At 40.8% G+C, this 19,591-nt stretch overlaps 1 protein-coding gene across 1 annotated transcript; it reads right to left on the reverse strand.

The window, feature by feature from the left end:
• Positions 1-665: 665 nt before the first annotated feature.
• LOC138337454 (uncharacterized) lies at positions 666-1,451 on the reverse strand. The gene has a single exon (XM_069287365.1). It carries the CDS (start codon positions 1,449-1,451, stop codon positions 666-668), a length of 786 nt encoding a protein of 261 aa, XP_069143466.1.
• Positions 1,452-19,591: the final 18,140 nt, after the last annotated feature.

Raw genomic sequence — 19,591 nt, forward strand, 5'->3', positions numbered from 1 at the left:
GGAAAACCCAATCCCTCCATTACTTGCTCTAGGAAAGGCCATTCTACAGAATCATAAGCTTTTTGCAAGTCAATTTTTAGCATACTCATAGGAGAAACATTCTTCCTTGTGTAAGCCTTAACCAACTCATGAGCTAAGATAATGTTATCTCCAATTTTTCTCCCTGGGATGAACCCTGCTTGACTATCACTGATAATAGTATGGATGACTTCATGCATTCTTTGAGTAATCACCTTTGAGATGATTTTATACATCACAGTGCAACAAGCAATGGGTTTGAATTCTTTCACATTCTTTGGACTCTGAAACTTAGGAATCAGTGAAACAAGTGTACAGTTAAATGACTTAAAAAGGTATCCTGTATTGAAGAAACTTTTAACAGCATCAACAACATCATGTTCAATGATCTTCCATGTATGTTTAAAGAATAGTGCATTATATCCATCAATACCTGGAGCCTTATCACTCCCTATAGACTTCGAAGCTTCAACTATCTCTTGATCAGTTATTGTTGCACAAAGTTGGATTCTGTGTTGCCTTGATAGAACAGGTCCTCTTTTCATCACCTGAGTATTTATAGCTGGTAGCCTATCTGCTGCTGTGCCCATTAAACTTCTATAAAATAAGACAAACTCATTTTGAATCTCTTGAGGTTCATGTAGCATTCATCCATCTAATGACATCAGACTTCTGATGGACATCTTATTATTTCTCTCCTTTATCACTGAGCTAAAATATTTGTTGTTTGCATCTCCTAGCTTAATCCATTTTGCTCTTGCGTTTTGCCTGATTGCATTTTCTTCTAACATAGACCATTTTTCAAGTTTTGTTAGGAGTTCTTTTTCTTTACCAACTAACTCATCTTTGGCTTGATTACCAGGCTGGTTTTGCACTTCTGCAAGTTCAGTTCTAGCATCCTCAATCTGCTTGCTAATGAATTTGAACTCACTATTATTCAACTGTTTTAGGACATTTTGGAGGGCCTTCAGTTTATTCCATACCATGTTCATTGAGTCCTTTCCTTTCTCCTTCTTCCGAACTGTCTCCACTAGATCCAAGAAGGATTCATGTTCAATCCATACATTAAAAAACTTAAAATTTACTCTCACTTGCTGATATCCTTGATGAAGCATCAACTGCATTGGACTGTGATCTGAAACCCCTGGATTACCATATTCTAATATGACATGCCCCCATTTATCCATCCATGCATCATTCCCAAATACTCTATCAATCCTGCTTGAGATTCTTGCATTGCCACTGTGCTTGTTGTTCCATGTATAGTAATTACCTTTCCATTGCAACTCATTAATTCCCATAACCTTGACACAGTTCGAAAAATCTTTTATCTCATTTTCATTGACAGGAGCTCCAGCTAACCTATCTTTGGGGGACATAATAGCATTAAAGTCTCCAGCAATAAGCCAAGGAAGTATAACACTTTGGCCCATCTTGTTCATATCATCCCACATACTCTTCCTCTACTCTATGGTATTAAACCCATACACTATTGTGAGGTTGAATTGATACCCTTTGCTTCTTTCTTGTATATAACAATGTATCATCTGAGCTGAACTTGCAATCATCTTAACATCATACCAGCTATCATCCCATATAATCCATATTCTCTCATTTACAGCATCTTTGTAGTTATTGAAACACTTCCACCCTGTAGCTATACTATTAATTGTTGCACTAGTATTGTTCTCTTTCACTCTAGTTTCAATTAAGCCAGCCAAAGAAACTTTATTATTCTGCAAAAACTTCTTTATTTCCTTCTGCTTATATCTCTTATTCATGCCTCTAACATTCAAAAAGCTCCACTGCATTAACAAGATTTTGAAGTTCCCCCCTATTTACAGGCAGTGACACCAACTTACTATTCATAAGACTCTCAAAACCATTCCTTATAGGTATAGCTGATAACATTGGAAAGTTTGACAGGCTAAACTCCAGCTGAGTACTCCCAGTATTCGGCCTTAAGCTTATTTCAAGCGTATGGATTACCTGATCATTTCTTAGCTCATTCTCCTCCTCTTCTACAGAAACAAGTTCATCTTCCTTGGTATCTTCCCCCTTTCTCTGTTCCCCTATCTTCTCCTGTTGTTCATTAGGCCCTTTGTATTGCCAAGCCTGTGTAACTTTTTTCCAGGGCCTTCTCTTTTTTGGATGATCCTCCTTTGTTGTATCTTGACATTGATGTCCAATCCTCTGGCATTTATCACAGTATAATGGCTTCCATTCCATCACAACATCTTGCATAAATGTTCTACCATTTGGATCCTTGACTGCTATCTTCTCTGGCACAGGTTTAGTAACATTAACCTCAATCAACATTCTAGCATAGGAAATTCTAGTCTGTTTAGTGGTACAGTCATCAGCAAATAGAGGCACACCTATTGCACTAGCTATGCGACTCAGAGATCCAGCTCCCCAATAGTTTAAAGGCAACTTTGGAAAGTTTGCCCATAGAGGTATTTCAGTTAAGAACTCCTTCCCAAATTCAAACTCAGCACTCCATTGCTTCAATATAATAGGCCTATTACTAATCGTATATGGCCCTGAATACAGCACTTCATTCATATCATTCAAGCTCTTAAACTTGATTATGTAGTATCCTTCATCATGAAGAAATACCTCAGGTTTCTCCCCTTTGACCCAGTTCATCATTATATACCTATTCATAGTATTAAATCCAGGACATTCACCAATTACATATGCTATTAGAGCATATTTCCACTTTTCTTCTTCAATCTGTACTTCAGTACCTTCTACTTGCACCATAGTTTGCCCATTCACTATTTGTGGAGGATAGTACGTCAAGTTCATTCCATTGTTAGCTATTCGATTATTTTTAAACATGTTAACCCAAGGTTCCTTACTCTTCTCCTCTTCTACTTCTCCCTTACTATCAGTTACTATTTCATTACCTACCATCTTGTTCTCATTTGATCTAGATCTGAGTTACTATGATCTTCATCTTCCTCCCTTGAATAGTTTACGTTCAGATTTCTTGTAGTTTTAGAAGTCACAGAAAGCCCAGCTTCATAGCTCCCTTCCTCAGTTGGAGCTTATTCTCGCTGATTCTCCTCATTTGCTTCCACTCGAGCTCCCACTGAGCTTCCAACTGTCAATATTGTTGTTTTGCGTCCTTGTCCTCGACCTCGACCTCTTCCTCTCTCCATTTTCCACCTTCACTGCGCACGTTAGTTAACCTGCGCCGAGAGCATTTGGAGAGGATGAGTTTATTATTATTATTTTTATTATAATAATTATTATTATCATTATAATAATAATAATAATTATTATTATTAGTATTATTATTGTTATCATGATTATTATTATTATTATTATTATTACTGTTATTGTTATTATTAATATTATTATTATTCTATTATTATTATTATTATCATTATTATTATTATTATTATTATTATTATTATTATTATTATCATTATTATAAATATTATAATTATAATTATTGTTGTTATTGTTATTATTATTATTATTTTATTATTATCATTATTATTATTGTTATCATTATTATTATTATTATTATTATGATTATTTTTATTAATATTATTACTATTATTATAATTATTATTATTATCATTTTATTATTAATATAATTATTATTTTTATTATTGTTATTATTATTGTTATTATTATTATTATTTTATTATTACTATTATTATTATTATTATCATTTTTATTGTTGTTATTATTATTATTATCATTATTATTATTGTTTTGTCTGTGAAGAAGAAGGATGGGACTATGAGAATGTGTATTGATTACAGACAGTTGAACAGGTAACAGTGAAGAATAAGTATCCTCTTCCGCGTATTGATGACTTATTTGATCAGTTACAGGGAGCATCATTGTTCTCTAAGATTGATTTGAGGTCTGGGTATCATCAGTTGAAGATTAGGGCATCAGATATCCCTAAGACAGCCTTTCGGACCCGTTATGGGCATTATGAGTTCCTAGTGATGTCCTTCGAATTGACTAATGCCCCTGCGGCATTCATGGAGTTGATGAATGGGGTGTTTCGACCATACCTTGATTCTTTTGTGATTTTTTTCATCGATGACATCTTGGTTTACTCCAAGACTAAGGAGGACCATGTCCGACACTTGAGGATTGTACTTCAGAGGTTGAGAGAAGAGAAGTTGTATGCCAAGTTCTCAAAGTGTGAGTTCTGGCTTACTTCTGTGGCATTCTTAGGACATGTGGTGTCTAAGGAGGGTATTAGAGTAGATCCGTCCAAGATTGAGGCAGTTAGAGGCTGGACGCGACCTACTTCACCTATTGAGATTAGGAGTTTTGTGGGATTGGCAGGCTATTATCGACGATTTGTTCAGAGTTTCTCTACTATTGCAGCTCCAATTACTAGATTGACTCGACATGATGTGGGTTTTCAGTGGTCTAATGAGTGTGAGGAGAGCTTTCAAAAGCTCAAGACTTTGTTGACTTCTGCCCTTGTGTTGACTCTACCTGAGGAGGGTGTAGACTTTACTGTGTATTGTGATGCTTTAGGAGTTGGTTTGGGTGGTGTGTTGATGCAGAAGGGGAAAGTGATTGCTTATGCTTCTAGGCAGTTGAAATCCCATGAGAAGAACTACCCTACTCATGATTTGGAGCTAGCGGCTGTGGTATTTGTTTATGGCGTCATTATTTTTATGGGGTGCATTGTGAGATCTTCACTGATCATCGGAGTCTTCAGTATATCTTTAGCCAGAGGGATTTGAACTTGAGGCAACGGAGATGGCTTGAGTTGTTGAAGGACTATGATGTGACCATTCTGTATCATCCAGGAAAGGCCAATGTTGTGTCCGATGCTCTGAGTAGGAAGACTCCTAGCATGGGGAGTCTTGAAGTGCTTAGTATTATGGAGAGACCATTGGCTAGAGATGTGCAGATATTAGCTAACAGTCTTGTCCGCTTGCAGATTTCAGAAGAGAGTGATGGGATGATTGATTTTATTGAAGCTCGGTCTTCTTTAGTCGAGCAAATCCGTGCACACCAGTTTGATGATGAAAAATTATGTATCATTCGAGACAAAGTATTGAGAGGGGAAGCTAAGGAGGCTGTCCTTGATTCTGATGGTGTATTGCGGATCGGAGGCAGAATTTGTGTGCCTAGGACAGGCGATTTGATTAGATTGATTCTTGATGAGGCCCATTGTTCTCGGTATTCCATCCATCCGGGAGCGGCGAAGATGTATCATGATCTGAGTTAGCATTACTGGTGGTGTGGGATGAAGAGAGATATTTCAGACTTTGTTTCGAGGTGTTTGACTTGCCAGCAGGTCAAGTGTGAGCACCAGCGGCGCGGGGGTGTATCTCAGGGGATGTCTATTCCTACTTGGAAGTGGGAGCAGATTACTATGGACTTTGTTGTGGGTTTGCCTACCACAGTGGGTGGTTATGACTCTATTTGGGTTGTTGTTGATAGGCTAACCAAGTCTGCCCACTTCATTCCGGTTCGGGTGAAGTATACGGCAGAAAAGTTAGTCGAGCTATATATCAGTCAAATTGTTCGACTACATGGAGTTCCTATTTCTATCATATCAAATCGAGGTTCACTATTTACTTCTGATTTCTGGAAGGCATTACAACATGGTCTGTGTACTCAGTTAGATATGAGTACGGCATTTCACCCTCAAACGGATGGTCAATCTGAGCGGACCATTCAGGTATTAGAAGATATGCTTCGCGCGTGTGTGATCGATTTTGGTGCTAGATAGGATCAACAATTACCATTAGCGGAGTTTGCCTATAATAACAGTTACCACTCTAGTATCCAGATGGCCCCATTTGAGGCGTTGTATGGAAGGCGGTGTAGGTCTCCGATTGGTTGGTTTGATTTGGTGGAGATGGACTCTTTGGATACAGGCTTGCTGAGAGATGCTATGGAGCAAGTCTGTATGATTCAGTATAGATTATTGACAGCTAAGAGTCGACAGAAGAGTTATGCAGACCGGAGAGTTAGAGCCTTAGTGTTTATGGAGGGTGATCATGTTTGGCTCCGAGTATCACCCATGAAGGGTGTGATGAGGTTCAGAAAGAAGGGCAAGCTTAGTCCTAGATTCATCGGCCCTTTTGAGATTTTAAGCCGAGAGGGAGAGGTGGCCTATAAGTTGGCCTTGCCACCTAGTTTGTCAGCAGTACATCCTTTTTTCATGTCTCTATGCTTCGTAAGTATATTCCGGATGAATCTCATGTACTTTCACTCGATTCCGTGGAGTTGGGTCCAGACTTGACATTTGAGGAGGAGCCTATAGCTATTTTGGATAGGCAGGCTCGAAAGCTTAGGACCAAGGAGATTGCTTCAGTGAAGGTGCAATGGAAGCACCGATCAGTGGGAGAGGCAACTTGGGAGACAGAGTCTGACATGCGTGCCAGATATCCTCAACTTTTTGAAGCATCAGGTACTTTATTTTACTTTATGTTCGAGGACGAACATGATTTTTAGTGGTGGATAATGTAATGATCCGAAAGATCCTCTTTAGAATTTTGAATATTTGTTTAACTTAAGTTAATTAACTAATAATTAATGGAATAAAGTGTTAATTTATTTAAGACCACAGACTACTTGACCCATACAAATTAAAATAAGTAGTGGGGTTTTGTGAAGAAGAAGGATGGGACTATGTCACGACCCAAAAATGGGTGTGATGGCACTCGTCTTATCCCACCATGACAAGTCAGCCTAAAACCAAATATCCAACAAAGTGCGGAAGTAATGACAATTCAACAACAATTTCTATTATGAAACCAAGTCATATTAATTCAATTCCCAAAACCAGGTTGTCACGTGCACAAACCTCTAATGTAAATATTTGAATTGAAATAAAATAGGAGTCTAAAATGAAGTTGTCTTTCAAGTAAAAACAAAATCATAAACTGGAGTAGGAAAGTTCGCTGAGATGACAAGCAGCTACCACACAACCCTCCACAAGATGCCTCGGAAACGAAGAATGACAGGTATCAAGAAGATCCAGGCTCGTAACCTACAAAAATTTGTAGAAGCAAGGGGTGAGTACCAAACCACGCGGTACCTAACAAGCAAACCTCTAAACACAAGTTAAGTGAACAAAATACGGGTACTCCTTACACCCTATCTAAACCTCCACGCTACAGCCTAACAGTTTACAGTTAATCAAATACATAACTCAATAATCACACTCTATCAGTTTACACATTCTCAATAACAACTCAATATTCCACAGTCACAAGCTTCACAGAGAAACAATCACAAGATCAGCAAAACACGTGTTCAAGTTCATTAATAATAAAATGTGCAATGTCATGAGATGCAATGTCAAGTATAATGATGCATGTCTTTCTTAACGATACACACCCGCTGTCTCTCAGTCCGGGACCCATGGGGGACATACTACTACTACTACTACTACTACTACTACTACTACTACTATTATTATTATAATTATAATTATTATTATAATTTTAATTATTATTGTTATCATAATTATTATTATTTTTATTATTATTATTGTCACGGCCCAAATCCGGGCCGCGACTGGCACCCACACTTACCCTCCTATGTGAGCGAACCAACCAATCTAAACCTTAACATTTCAATGTAATATAAACATAAAGTAATGCGGAAGACTTAAACTCATTAAATAAAGACCAATTCGTTAACTTCTAAAATTCAACATCTATTATTCCCCAAAATCTGGAAGTCATCATCACAAGAACATCTACGATCAAATGACTAAACTAAGAGTATTCTAAAAGCTAAAAATACATAAGAAGCTAGTCCATGCCGGAAGTTCAAGGCATCAAGACTTGAAGAAGAAGACCCAGTCCAAGCTAGAAGCATTAGCTCACCCTGAATATCCGGTATGACGAAGACTGGCTAGAATCACCGCTGAGTTGAGGATGACGGAACGTTTGCTGCACTCCACAAATAACAAGAAGAAAACATAAAAGTAGGGATCAGTACAAACCACGGGTACTGAGTAGATATTATCGGTCAACTCAAAATAGAGAATAGTATATATCAAGTAATATCATAAATCAACTATAAAACTCAACATGTAGCAACAACAGGTACTATAATCATCAGTAAGTACCATCAAGTTCCTCCATGAGGGCTCAAGCCTCAATACCATACTCATTTGGGAATTAAGTATATTAAGTTGAGTATATTATCATCTTTCAAGATTCATTATCTTTCCTCCTCTTGTGTCGGTACGTGACACTCCGATCCCCTACTACTATGTGTCGGTACGTGACACTCCGATCCCCTACTACTATGTGTCGGTACGTGACACTCCGATCCCCTAATTCTATGTGTCGGAATGTGACACTCTGATCCCCTACATGTGTCGGTACGTGACACTCTGATCCCCTACATGTGTCGGTACGTGACACTCTGATCCCCTAATTCTATGTGTCAGAACGTGACACTCCGATCCCCTACATGTGTCGGTACGTGACACTCCGATCCCCTAATTCTATGTGTCAGAACGTGACACTCCGATCCACTAATACTATGTGTCGGAACGTGACACTCCGATCCACTACATGTGTCGGTACGTGACACTCCGATCCCCTACATGTGTTGGTACGTGACACTCCGATCCCTTACTACTATGTGTCGGTACGTGACACTCCGATCCCCTAATTCTATGTGTCGGAACATGACACTCCGATCCACTAATACTATGTGTCGAAATGTGACACTCCAATCCACTAATATCATTCTATAAATTCATCAAGCCTTCTCTATACCAAGGCATCATCAATCCCATTACTTTAATTCATCAAGCCTTCTTCTATACCAAGGCATCATCATTAATAATGTATATTAAAGTTTCTTTCAAGATTTGGGATTCAATAGTTTTCATCATGCTTGTTTTATCACAATCACATAATCATATTCATGCAAGCATACAATTAAGCATATAGACCGGTTTACATTACTACCAATACATATCATTCGCTATTGAGAGTCTACTACGAATAGCATGAAACCATAACCTACCTCCACCGAAGAATTGAAATCAAGCAAGTTAATCCTCAAAGCTTGGTGTTTTCCTCTTCTTCTCGATCGTTTCTCTCTCTCCCTTCATGTTCTTTCTATTTTCTTATTCAAACCCTCTTTCTTTTACCCTAATTAGTATATAATTAAGAATAAAAGATGGCAATAATACCCCACTAATTAACTTAGGGTTACCTCTTTTAACCCCCAAGAATTTGGGTTATTAATATAAACCCACGAACTTTATAATTAAGGCAAGAATAGTCAAAAACGTCCCTTAAAACTTAACCAGAAATCCAACTCCAACTGGGATTATGCAAACTGTGGCGGGCCGTCGCGCCTGCAACGGGCCGTCCTGCTGTCCGTTGCATAGTTCAGAAACTTGATTTTGGGTGAATGGCCTGTGACGGTTCGTCCTGCCACTCCGTTACGAATTTTAGAGAGTCGATTTTCAGTATCCAATTTCAGATTTTCTAAGTGTTTTGAAACGAGACCCTGCGACGGTCCGTCGTGCCCATGACGGTCCGTCGTAGGGTCCGTCGCTTCTGCCAGTTTTTCCAGAATTGAAGTTTGTTGCTCAAAACGACTAAACAGGTCGTTACAATAGATACCAATTTACCCATCGTTCGTCCCCGGACGTTCAAAAGAAGGAAAACAAGGGTGAAAAGGAGTACCTGAATCTATAAACAGATGTGGGTATCTTTCTTGCATATCTGCCTCCTTCTCCCAAGTGGCTTCTTCAACCGGTCGATTCTTCCATTGCACCTTGATGGATGCAATCTCTCTTGACCTCAACTTGTGAACTTCTCTATCTAGAATAGCAACAGGCTCCTCCTCATAAGACAAGTTCTCATCAAGCAAAACTGAATCCCAACGGATAATGTAGTTTCCATCCCCATGGTATCTTTTCAACATCGACACATGGAATACTGGATGTACTCCGGACAGCCCTGGAGGCAAGGCTAACTCATAAGCCACCTCCCCTACTCGCTTAAGTACTTCAAATCGTCCAATGTACCTTGGACTTAGTTTACCTCTTTTACCAAACCGCATAACCCCTTTCATTGGTGAAATTTTCAACAAGACTTGTTCATCCTCCATGAACTCTAAGTCTCTAACCTTTCGATCTGCATATTCTTTTTGTCTACTTTGCGCCGCTAGAAACTTTTCTTGAATAGACTTCACTTTCTCTATCGAATCCCTCAAAAGGTCAGTACCCCAAGGCCTAACCTCAAATGCATCAAACCAACCAATGGGAGACCTACATCTCCTACCATACAATGCTTCAAATGGAGTCATATCAATTCTTGAGTGATAGCTATTATTGTATGAAAACTCCTCTAAGGGTAGGAAGCTATCCCAATGACCACCAAACTCTAACACACATGCACGAAGCATATCCTCCAACACTTGAATCGTTCGCTCAGACTGACCATCGGTCTGAGGATGGAACGCAGTACTAAGGTCCAACCTCGTACCCAATTCCGCATGCAATGTTTTCCAAAACTTAGAAGTAAACTGCGTACCTCTATCTGATATGATGGATAGTGGAACCCCATGCAATCGAACGATTTCTGAGATATAGATCTTGGCTAACTTCTCGGCATTGTAAGTCACCTTAACCGGAATAAAATGAGCAGACTTAGTTAACCTATCAACAATTACCCAAATAGAATCAAACTTTCCCAATGTCTTGGGAAGACCAACCACAAAGTCCATTGCAATTCTCTCCCACTTCCATTCAGGAATGGGCATTCTCTGAAGTATTCCTCCAGGCCTCTGGTGTTCATACTTTACTTGTTGACAGTTTGGACACTTGGCAATAAAGTCAACAATATCACGCTTCATTCTACTCCACCAAAAGTGTTGCTTTAGGTCACGATACATCTTGGTTGCACCCGGATGTATAGAATACCTTGAACTATGAGCCTCTGTCAGAATAGTGTTGATCAAATCATCGACGCGGGGTACGCATACCCTTCCCTTGATTATCAAAACACCTTCCTCATCGATTTGTGCTTCCTTAGCCTCCCCTCGCAATACTTTATCTTGGATTCGCCTTAGTTTCTCATCATCAAACTATTTTCCCTTAATTTTGTCAAGAAAAGAAGATCTTGACTCCACACTAGCCAACAATCCTCCCTTCTCATTTACTTCTAATCTCATCAAGTCATTAGCTAGAGTCTGAACCTCTCTAGCCAATGGGCGTCTACAAGCTTGCAAGTGAGCTAGACTTCCCATGCTTCCCACCTTTCTACTTAAAGTATCTGCTACAACATTCGCCTTCCCCGGATGATACAAAATAGTGATGTCGTAGTCCTTCAGTAGTTCCATCCATCTCCTCTGTCTCAAGTTCAAATCCTTCTGAGTAAAGACATACTGAAGGCTACGATGATCCGTGTAGACCTCACACTTAACCCCATATAAATAGTGTCTCCATTGTTTTAATGCAAACACTACCGCAGCCAATTCCAAATCATGAGTTGGATAGTTACGTTCATGCACCTTTAATTGCCTTGAAGCATAAGCAATCACACTCTTCTCTTGCATTAGTACTGCACCCAAACCAGAATAGGATGCATCACAATAAACAATGAAGTTCTTACCCTCTACTGGCAAGGTAAGGATAGGTGCGGTAGTCAACAAAGTCTTGAGCTTCTGAAAGCTTTCCTCACATTCGTCTGACCATACAAATGGAACATTCTGCTTAGTCAAGTTCGTTAGTTGGGAAGCAATAGAAGAGAATCCCTTGACAAATCGACGGTAGTAGCTAGCTAACCAAAGATTTGGGATTCAATAGTTTTCATCATGCTTGTTTTATCACAATCACATAATCATATTCATGCAAGCATACAATTAAGAATATAGACCGGTTTACAATACTACCAATACATATCATTCGCTATTGAGAGTCTACTACGAATAGCATGAAATCATAACCTACCTCCACCGAAGAATTGAGTCTTTTTCAAAATCAAACCATTTAAACCCCCCAACCCCTCATTTCACCCCGTTCCTTCATTTTTCCTCCCATTTCCCTCTCTTTTCAACTTCCACATTCTCTCCCTCGATCATTGTTCTCCCAAAATTCACCAGCCCTAAAAGTTATCATCTATTAGTCGGAGTTGCTGTTGTGGGTGTCTTCTTGGTCACCGAGTACTTGCCCACCTTTTTGTTTCCCCAACTCTAAGGTTTGTGTCTCTAATTTCTACTCATTTATCTTGCATTTTTGTTTATTAATTAGTATTAGCTTAGTTGTTCTTGATATGTTCATTTCTTTTATATAAGATTCTGTCTAACCTAGGTTCCAAATGTTCGAAATTGCCATGTTTCCGACCCTAGACATAGGTGCTTTCGCATTACTAGTTTCCTAGGTAGTTGGTTTAGACAAGTGTAGGTCCAAAACACTGCAAGTTTGATTTGGGTTCATCGGGGATGAATGGGGTACACCAGTTCTGTCACTGATCTACAGAATGATACCCCGATGACGGACCGTCGTGCTCACGACGGACCGTCGTAGGGTCCGTTCCAAAATCCCTAGAACCCTATTCCAATGGACACATGTGACGGACCGTCGTCTTTACGACGGTCCGTCCTGCACAACCATCCTGATGGTCAGAGACCATTCTCCTAAGGGTCTTTCCTTCTTTTTCTAAGTGTCCTTCAATGGACACATAGGACCGTCATACCCACGACGGTCCTCCTGCATGACCGTCATGACGGTCAGAGACCCCTCTCCTAAGGGTCTACATATTTTTTTCAAGTGTCCTATGACAGACACCTACGACGGACCGTCGTACCTGTGACGGTCCGTCCTGCACATACCATCATACTAGTTAGAGACTCTCCTTCAGGGTTCTCCATCTATACGTAGTTTAAGTAAAACACGACGGACCCCATGACGGTTTGTCATAGTCACGACGAGCCATTACCAGGCCCATCGTGTGTCCCTGTTACCATAGTAATGACATACTATTTTAATTATTTTTGTGGTTTTGCTTGTCTTGTTTGCCACTTCTCATACTAATATTGATCCTTTACAGGTACTATCTACTATGGCACCCAAGCAAGACCGAATCTACGCACGCGGGCGATCAAAGTCTGTCGCCCCGTCTGCCCGCATGGTCATTGGCTCGGATGATGAGCGTGACCCGAGTATGTGCCCCTAAGCACTTCCACCCCTTCTCTTGGTGCACGTGCTCCCAGAGCCACACCCAAAAAGGTGGCGTCCAGCGTAGTCACTGCCTCTCAGTCTGATGAGGAGCGCGCACTGACCGGCACACCCTCTGGGTCAGCCACAAATGAAGAAGGAGCGTCTGGCTCCTTAGGAGTATCGTGATCCGAGGAAGCCTGCGGCTCTGCTGAGGTTCCCGCACCCGCCACCGTTGCAGCGTTGGCCTCGTCTGATTAGGCTGACAATTCAGAATCCACATCAGGTTCACCAGCTCAGGCCCCCACCCCAGCCACTGACAAGCCCAACCGGTGGTGTGTCGACGGGCAATTTCAAGTCTACTCCGACGCCAAGTTCCTGACTGATAAAGGAGTGATGACTCGAACACTCACCTCGAAGTAGCGGGTCCTTACAGGGAGTCTCCCGATGATGCCTGAGATCCACAATCTCTTCACCACGCATCGCTTGGAGTGGACAGCACGTCCATTGGGACGTTACGGTGAAGAAATGGTCCGAGAGTTCTACGCATCCTACGTAGCGACTCTCTGATCGCAGATAGATAGGAGGGCTGCCCCCGCTAAACAGGCCCCACTGGAGCAGGTCCGAGTAAGGGGCGTACAAGTTGACATTTCTCTGCCTGCCATCCGTCGGTTTCTATACGGCGAGGGTGTTGATGCTACTTGGACCCCTCTCACTGCCGAGTTTGACTACCGCTGGAAGATAGTTAAAGATGGCCAGTTCCTGCGTGAACCATCATTGAGAGAGACCACCAAGAGGTTGATGGCCCTGCACCTGTCAGTTGATGGAGAGGGTGCCGACTGGGTAACTGAGCCAAAGGGGGCCATCAAGAAGGCCAACCTCACTTTCACGACAAAGTTCTTGTGGCTGATTGTCCGTCACTGCCTTTCCCCCACAGCTGCTGATAGTATCATTACATGGGATCGAGCAGTGTTGATGGAGGCGATGATAGCCGGGTTCGAGGTGGACTTCGCGTGTCTTCTACATACAGTCATGCACGAGAGGGCTTTCAAGGTCACTACTACTTACCCTTTCCCGTGCATGATCTTTGCTCTCTGCAGGTCCGCAGGTGTGCCTATATGGCACGTAGATCAGCTTAAGACCCCGCAGGGCACTGTTGACACCGGCCTCATCAGAGACGAGGCCAATGAGTTGGCTCCATGCAGAGGGCCCCGTCCAGAGCTTCCTCCACTTGCTGATACGGTAGCCCAGGCCCGCACGTCTACATAGGCGGCGTCCACTGACACTACCCCGGTCGAGTCTATCCCGGGTAGTAGCACTGCCCCGAGCTCCTCTCGCACAACCCCTCTACCGGCACTGGTCCCGCTTGATAGGGTCCAAAAATTAGAGGCGCAAAGGGCTACACTTCTACATCATATCCAGTCGTGGATGCAAAAGTCTATTACTGAGTCAGAAGAGCGCCTAGAGCGGAAAATGGTACAGTATACAGAGCGGAAGATCGCTGTGGTTAACCAGCGCTTGGACTCCTTTGAGTTGAGGGTGCTAGACCGACTAGCCCCTCTGGTGGATGTGTCGACTCTTCAGGTTGCAGTTGACAGTCTTCGTGAAGATATCGACACGATCTTAGAGGATAGGGTGCCGGAGTCTGAGGCCCCTTCTGTCGAGCCTGCTGAGGACACAGTGCTGGCTGCCCTATTCGCCACCTCAGAGATTCCACGACCTGCCCCTCGAGAGCATTCCAAGAGGCGTAGGGGTCAAGCAGAGGACGAGGCGTGAGCACGGAAGAAGGAGCGCTGAGAGATGGAGGCTACGAGGAGAGCCTCACTTGCTGAGGAGGAGGCGCACCAGATGAGAGCATCAGAGTTAGCGGCTGGGGCGTCTAGATCCCGAACTGTGGAGATAGCAGGAGGCACTATTGATAGTGCGGTTGTTGCTGAGGACACCACTGAGGGTGTCCAGATTGCAGAAGACGTGGGTTCCGGGGAACCGGGCCCACCAGCTTGCTGATCGACGATGCTTTGCGCCACAAGTTTGCTTCACCTACCACTCTAGTATTTAAATTTTTATGCATTGAGGACAATTGCATGTTTTTTTTGTTGGGGGTAGGGTAAATGGAAAGTGAGTATTAGGGTGAAGTCTGAGTAGCCCAATTCACTATCCTCTTTTGGGGTTTTCTTGCCTGTTTTCTTTTTCCCCAAAAGACTGATTACTTTTTCTGTTGAACCGACATGTCTATATCTTTTGTACATAGTTTAATTCTGGAGCATGATGGCTAAAATGATATCCTGATAAACTGGAAAATGATGCATGACTAGGCATAGTAACTGATAAATGTGTGGCTCTAAGCATGACATAGAGTTACACCATTGCATTACCCTAAGTCTTAAATTCGAACTAGGTGTCTGATAATCTGGTATAGTGATGAGATGTCAAGTGAGTGTGAGGAAAATACGAATAAGTCCAGTATTGGTACTGAGCTAGAACTTGCCTGGTTAGTCCTGCTGAAAGTAAGATGTAATAGACAATTTGGAAAGGATCATAGGCCCTTATTCAATATACCCCATTTTTAGCCTAAATAAAAGAAAACCAAATGAAATTTATCCTTCTTTGATCAAAATGATCTAAGCTTAAATTAGACCTTTCTTTTTCACCCCAAGTGATCTTTTCTGGGAACAATGTGTTGGCCCTGGTCCCTCCTTGGACATGTGCACCTCAACTTATGCTAAAAGCATAAGTTGAGGGTGGCTAATGCATTAAACAACCTTCGTTATGGCCCTGACCCAACTTTGGGTATTGTGTACCTTGACTCATGGCAAAGCCATGAGTTGAGGGAGGCTATTATGAGGAATGCTCTGGAAAGTGGGGTTGAAAGAACAAATAGAGAGAAAGAACAAAAGTGAAGTGACTCAAGAATTAGTCGAAAGAAATGTAAAGAAGATGAAAAATATCTAAGAAATACAAGAAATAAAAGAAGAGAGTCACTTACACAAATGAAGAAAGAAGAGAAAATAGCAAGGTGAAAGAATATGAGAAACTGGGCGAGATAAAATGATAGAAAGTGGAAGGTTTAGCCGATATGTCAAGGAGGGCAAAAAGTCACTAAAGTATGCCTAACTATACCCTACCTGACCCTGAGCCTATGTTACTAGCTAAAAAAAGTCCTATCGTGATCCTAAGGGTTGTATAGCGAACTTAAGGCAGTGAAAATAAGGGCAAGCTTATGGTAATAGGTATGAATGAGTGTGACTTTGTTCTGAGAGCGAGTGTTGAAAAGTAATCCTTATACTCAAACTGAAATCATTGTGTGAAAAAATGAGGATTTTGTTTGAAGTGAGGACACTAGTTGCAATGCCGGAATTGTTAGCACCTCAGTGAGAAATTGAAGAGGATAGGTGTTAGTGCATGGCGAGTCTGTGTCATGTTCTGATCCCACATAATTAAACCCTAATAGTGATAGCATGCATAGATTTGATGAGATTAATCGGGATTGATAGCAAAATGATTGCAAAGGATGAAACATGGATACTATTGTACAAAGATTGTGTATTGAGTTATAGTGCGTCGCTTGAGGACAAACAACGAATTTAAGTTGAGGGTGTTGATATATCGTGGTTTCACGGTATTATTAATACTTTTTCCTTAAGTTTAGTGTGTCCAAAAGCCTTTTTGTGCTAATTTTTATATAAGTTTCTTTTTATTTTGCAGGAAATCTGTCCAAAGCTGAATGCGGAGATTTTATGCGAAGAAATGCAGAATAGACCACCTACGGAGCTTATGACGGTCCGTAATGCTTGTGACGGTCCGTAGGTGGCAGCGTAGTGCAGCCGCTGAAGGAAGATGGGGAAGTCTGACCAAGTGTGGGGTTACAAAGCTTGTGACGGTCCGTCGTGTCTATGACGGTCCGTCCTGCAAGTTCGTCATGAAGTTCAGAGAAGTAATCCCAGTACCCATATTCCAAGAGTTGAAGTGTTTTGGAATGAAGAACCTTGACGGACCGTTGTGCCTATGACGGTCCGTCATACTTGCTGTCGAGGGTAATGAAGAAGAGCAGCAGAAGAAATTGCATAAGTACGGGACGACGGAGTCCATGACGGTCCGTCATGACCATGACGATCCGTCGCGAGGTCCGTCGACCCAGCCGCGTTTTGGTAGATTTCCAGCAAATAGAGTTCTCGTTTAATTAGGTTTTTATTTTTTATAAATAGTTCAAAAAACCTCATTTTTGAGGTTAGAATCCGGATAGTTAGACTTTATATAGTTAGACTCCGGATAGTTAGACTCCATATAGTTAGACTTTGGGATCATTGTTAGACTCTTAGATTGTTAGACTTTTGGTTATAATTGATTGTTGGTGATTTTTGGTGATTAATCAAGCAAACTTTCGGATTTTACTCTTTCTCATTGAAGTAAGTACATGAATTCTTATTTAATATATTTGAATATTGTAATTATGACTATGAGTAACTAAACTCCATAACTAGGGTTGTGGAAACCATAGGCAAATAATGAGATAAAACCTAACAAAAATAACAATTCTAGAATGGTGTCTTGCATGTATGATAATTCTTTTGCTTAGAGGCCTTTTTAACGGATGGCCAACGAACTCGCCTTAATGCTACTTGCCAGATCAAGGAGGTAGATAATAGGAAAAGAATTATCAACATAGATTTAGTATATACTATCTAATAGGCTAGTATTGATTGGTACGAGGTAATAACTTAGTCAAATATCGAATACGATGCTTAATATGAGGTAAAGATAAGGGTTAGGAAAGCAACACGCGTAGCCAGACCAAGGTGCGGAGTGAGATTTTCTAGATGCCGGACCAAGGATTTAGAAATACATAACTTATCACTTTGCATGCAAGATACTATGAAAGAATTTTTGTAGTTAGAATTATCAAGTTATGAACTTGTGGGGAACACGTAAACCCTAGTTACTTTGATTAATTGATTAAAATCCAACATTCAAAGTTGTTAAGTGTCTCTTTCAATTGCGTTAGTTATTTTCATTCATTTAGAATTAGAAACCCCCCTTCTATTGTTTTAAGTCTAGACTATTTTCCTCGTGGGAACGATCCCAACCTCACTAGTTGGGTTATTTACTTGACATGACCGCTTTACTTCTTATTTGAGAAGTAAGTTTGAGCGTATCACTCTATCAATCCTGCTTGAGATTCTAGCATTACCAATTTGCTTATTATTCCAAGTATAGGAACTACCTTTCCATTACAATTCATTAATGCCCATAACCTTGACACAGTCTGCAAAATCCTTTATCTCATTCAAATTCACAGGAGCTCCAGCTAGTCTATCCTTGGGTGAAAAAAGAGCATAAAAATCTCCTATTATGAGCCATGGTTGTGTAACATTTTGAACCATCTTGTTCATATCAGTCCATAAACTCTTCATCTTCTCTATAGTATTAAATCGATATACTACTGTGAGATTAAACTGATAACCTTTACTTCTTTCATTTATATGATAATGTATCATCTAAGCTGAACTAATTATTAGCTTAACATCATACCAACTATCATCCCATATAATCCAAATTCTCCCATTAACAGCCTCCTTGTAATTGTTCAGACTTTTCCATCCTGGAGCTATACGATTAATTGTAGTTTTTGCATTTACCTCTTTCACTCTAGTTTCAATTAACCCTGCTAAGGATACTTTATTAAGATGTAAAAAGAGCTTTATATCTTTCTGCTTATACCTCTTATTCATGTTTTTCACATTCCAAAAACTCCACTTCATTAACAAGTTTTATAAGCTCCACCTCTATCCACAGGGCCAGCTTGCTATTCATGAGGCTCTCAAATCCATTTCTCATTGTTATGGCTGATAACATAGGAAAATTGGAAAAACTGAATTCCAGCTGCTTGCTTCCAGTATTAGGCCTTAGATTAAGTTCTGGTGTTTGCTTTATTTCCTGATCTCTTCTTTGTTCTATCTCTTGTTTCTCCTCCTGCACAGAAAAGACTCATCTTCTATATTCTCTAGCACCTTTCTTTGTTCACCCTTCTTTTCCTGCTGTTGGATTGGTCCTTTATATTGCCAAGTCTGTGTAACTTTTTTCCATGGCCTTCTCTTCTTTGGCAGATCCTCCATTGTTGCTGATTGACATTGATGTCCAATCTTCTGACATTTCTCAAAATATAGAGGCTTCCACTCCATCACAACATCCTGCATAAAAGTTCTACCATTTGGATCCATGACTGTTATCTTCTGAGGAATAGGCTTAGTAACATTTACTTCAATACGCATTCTAGCATAGGATATTCTTGTCTGCTTTGTAGTACACTCATCAGCAAATAATGGCACTCATATAGCACTAGCAATTCGACTCAGTGATCCAGCTCCCCAAAAATTTAGAGGCAATTTAGGAAAGTTAACCTATAGAGGTATTTCAGTTAAGAACTCA

Source organism: Solanum lycopersicum, chromosome 7, assembly GCF_036512215.1.
Source record: "Solanum lycopersicum chromosome 7, SLM_r2.1".
NCBI classification, from domain to species: Eukaryota; Viridiplantae; Streptophyta; class Magnoliopsida; order Solanales; family Solanaceae; genus Solanum; species Solanum lycopersicum.

Bases quoted from the DNA above. Each gene is read 5' to 3' on its own strand.
- LOC138337454 (XM_069287365.1), bottom strand. From the start codon at position 1,451: ATGGGCCAAAGTGTTATACTTCCTTGGCTTATTGCTGGAGACTTTAAT.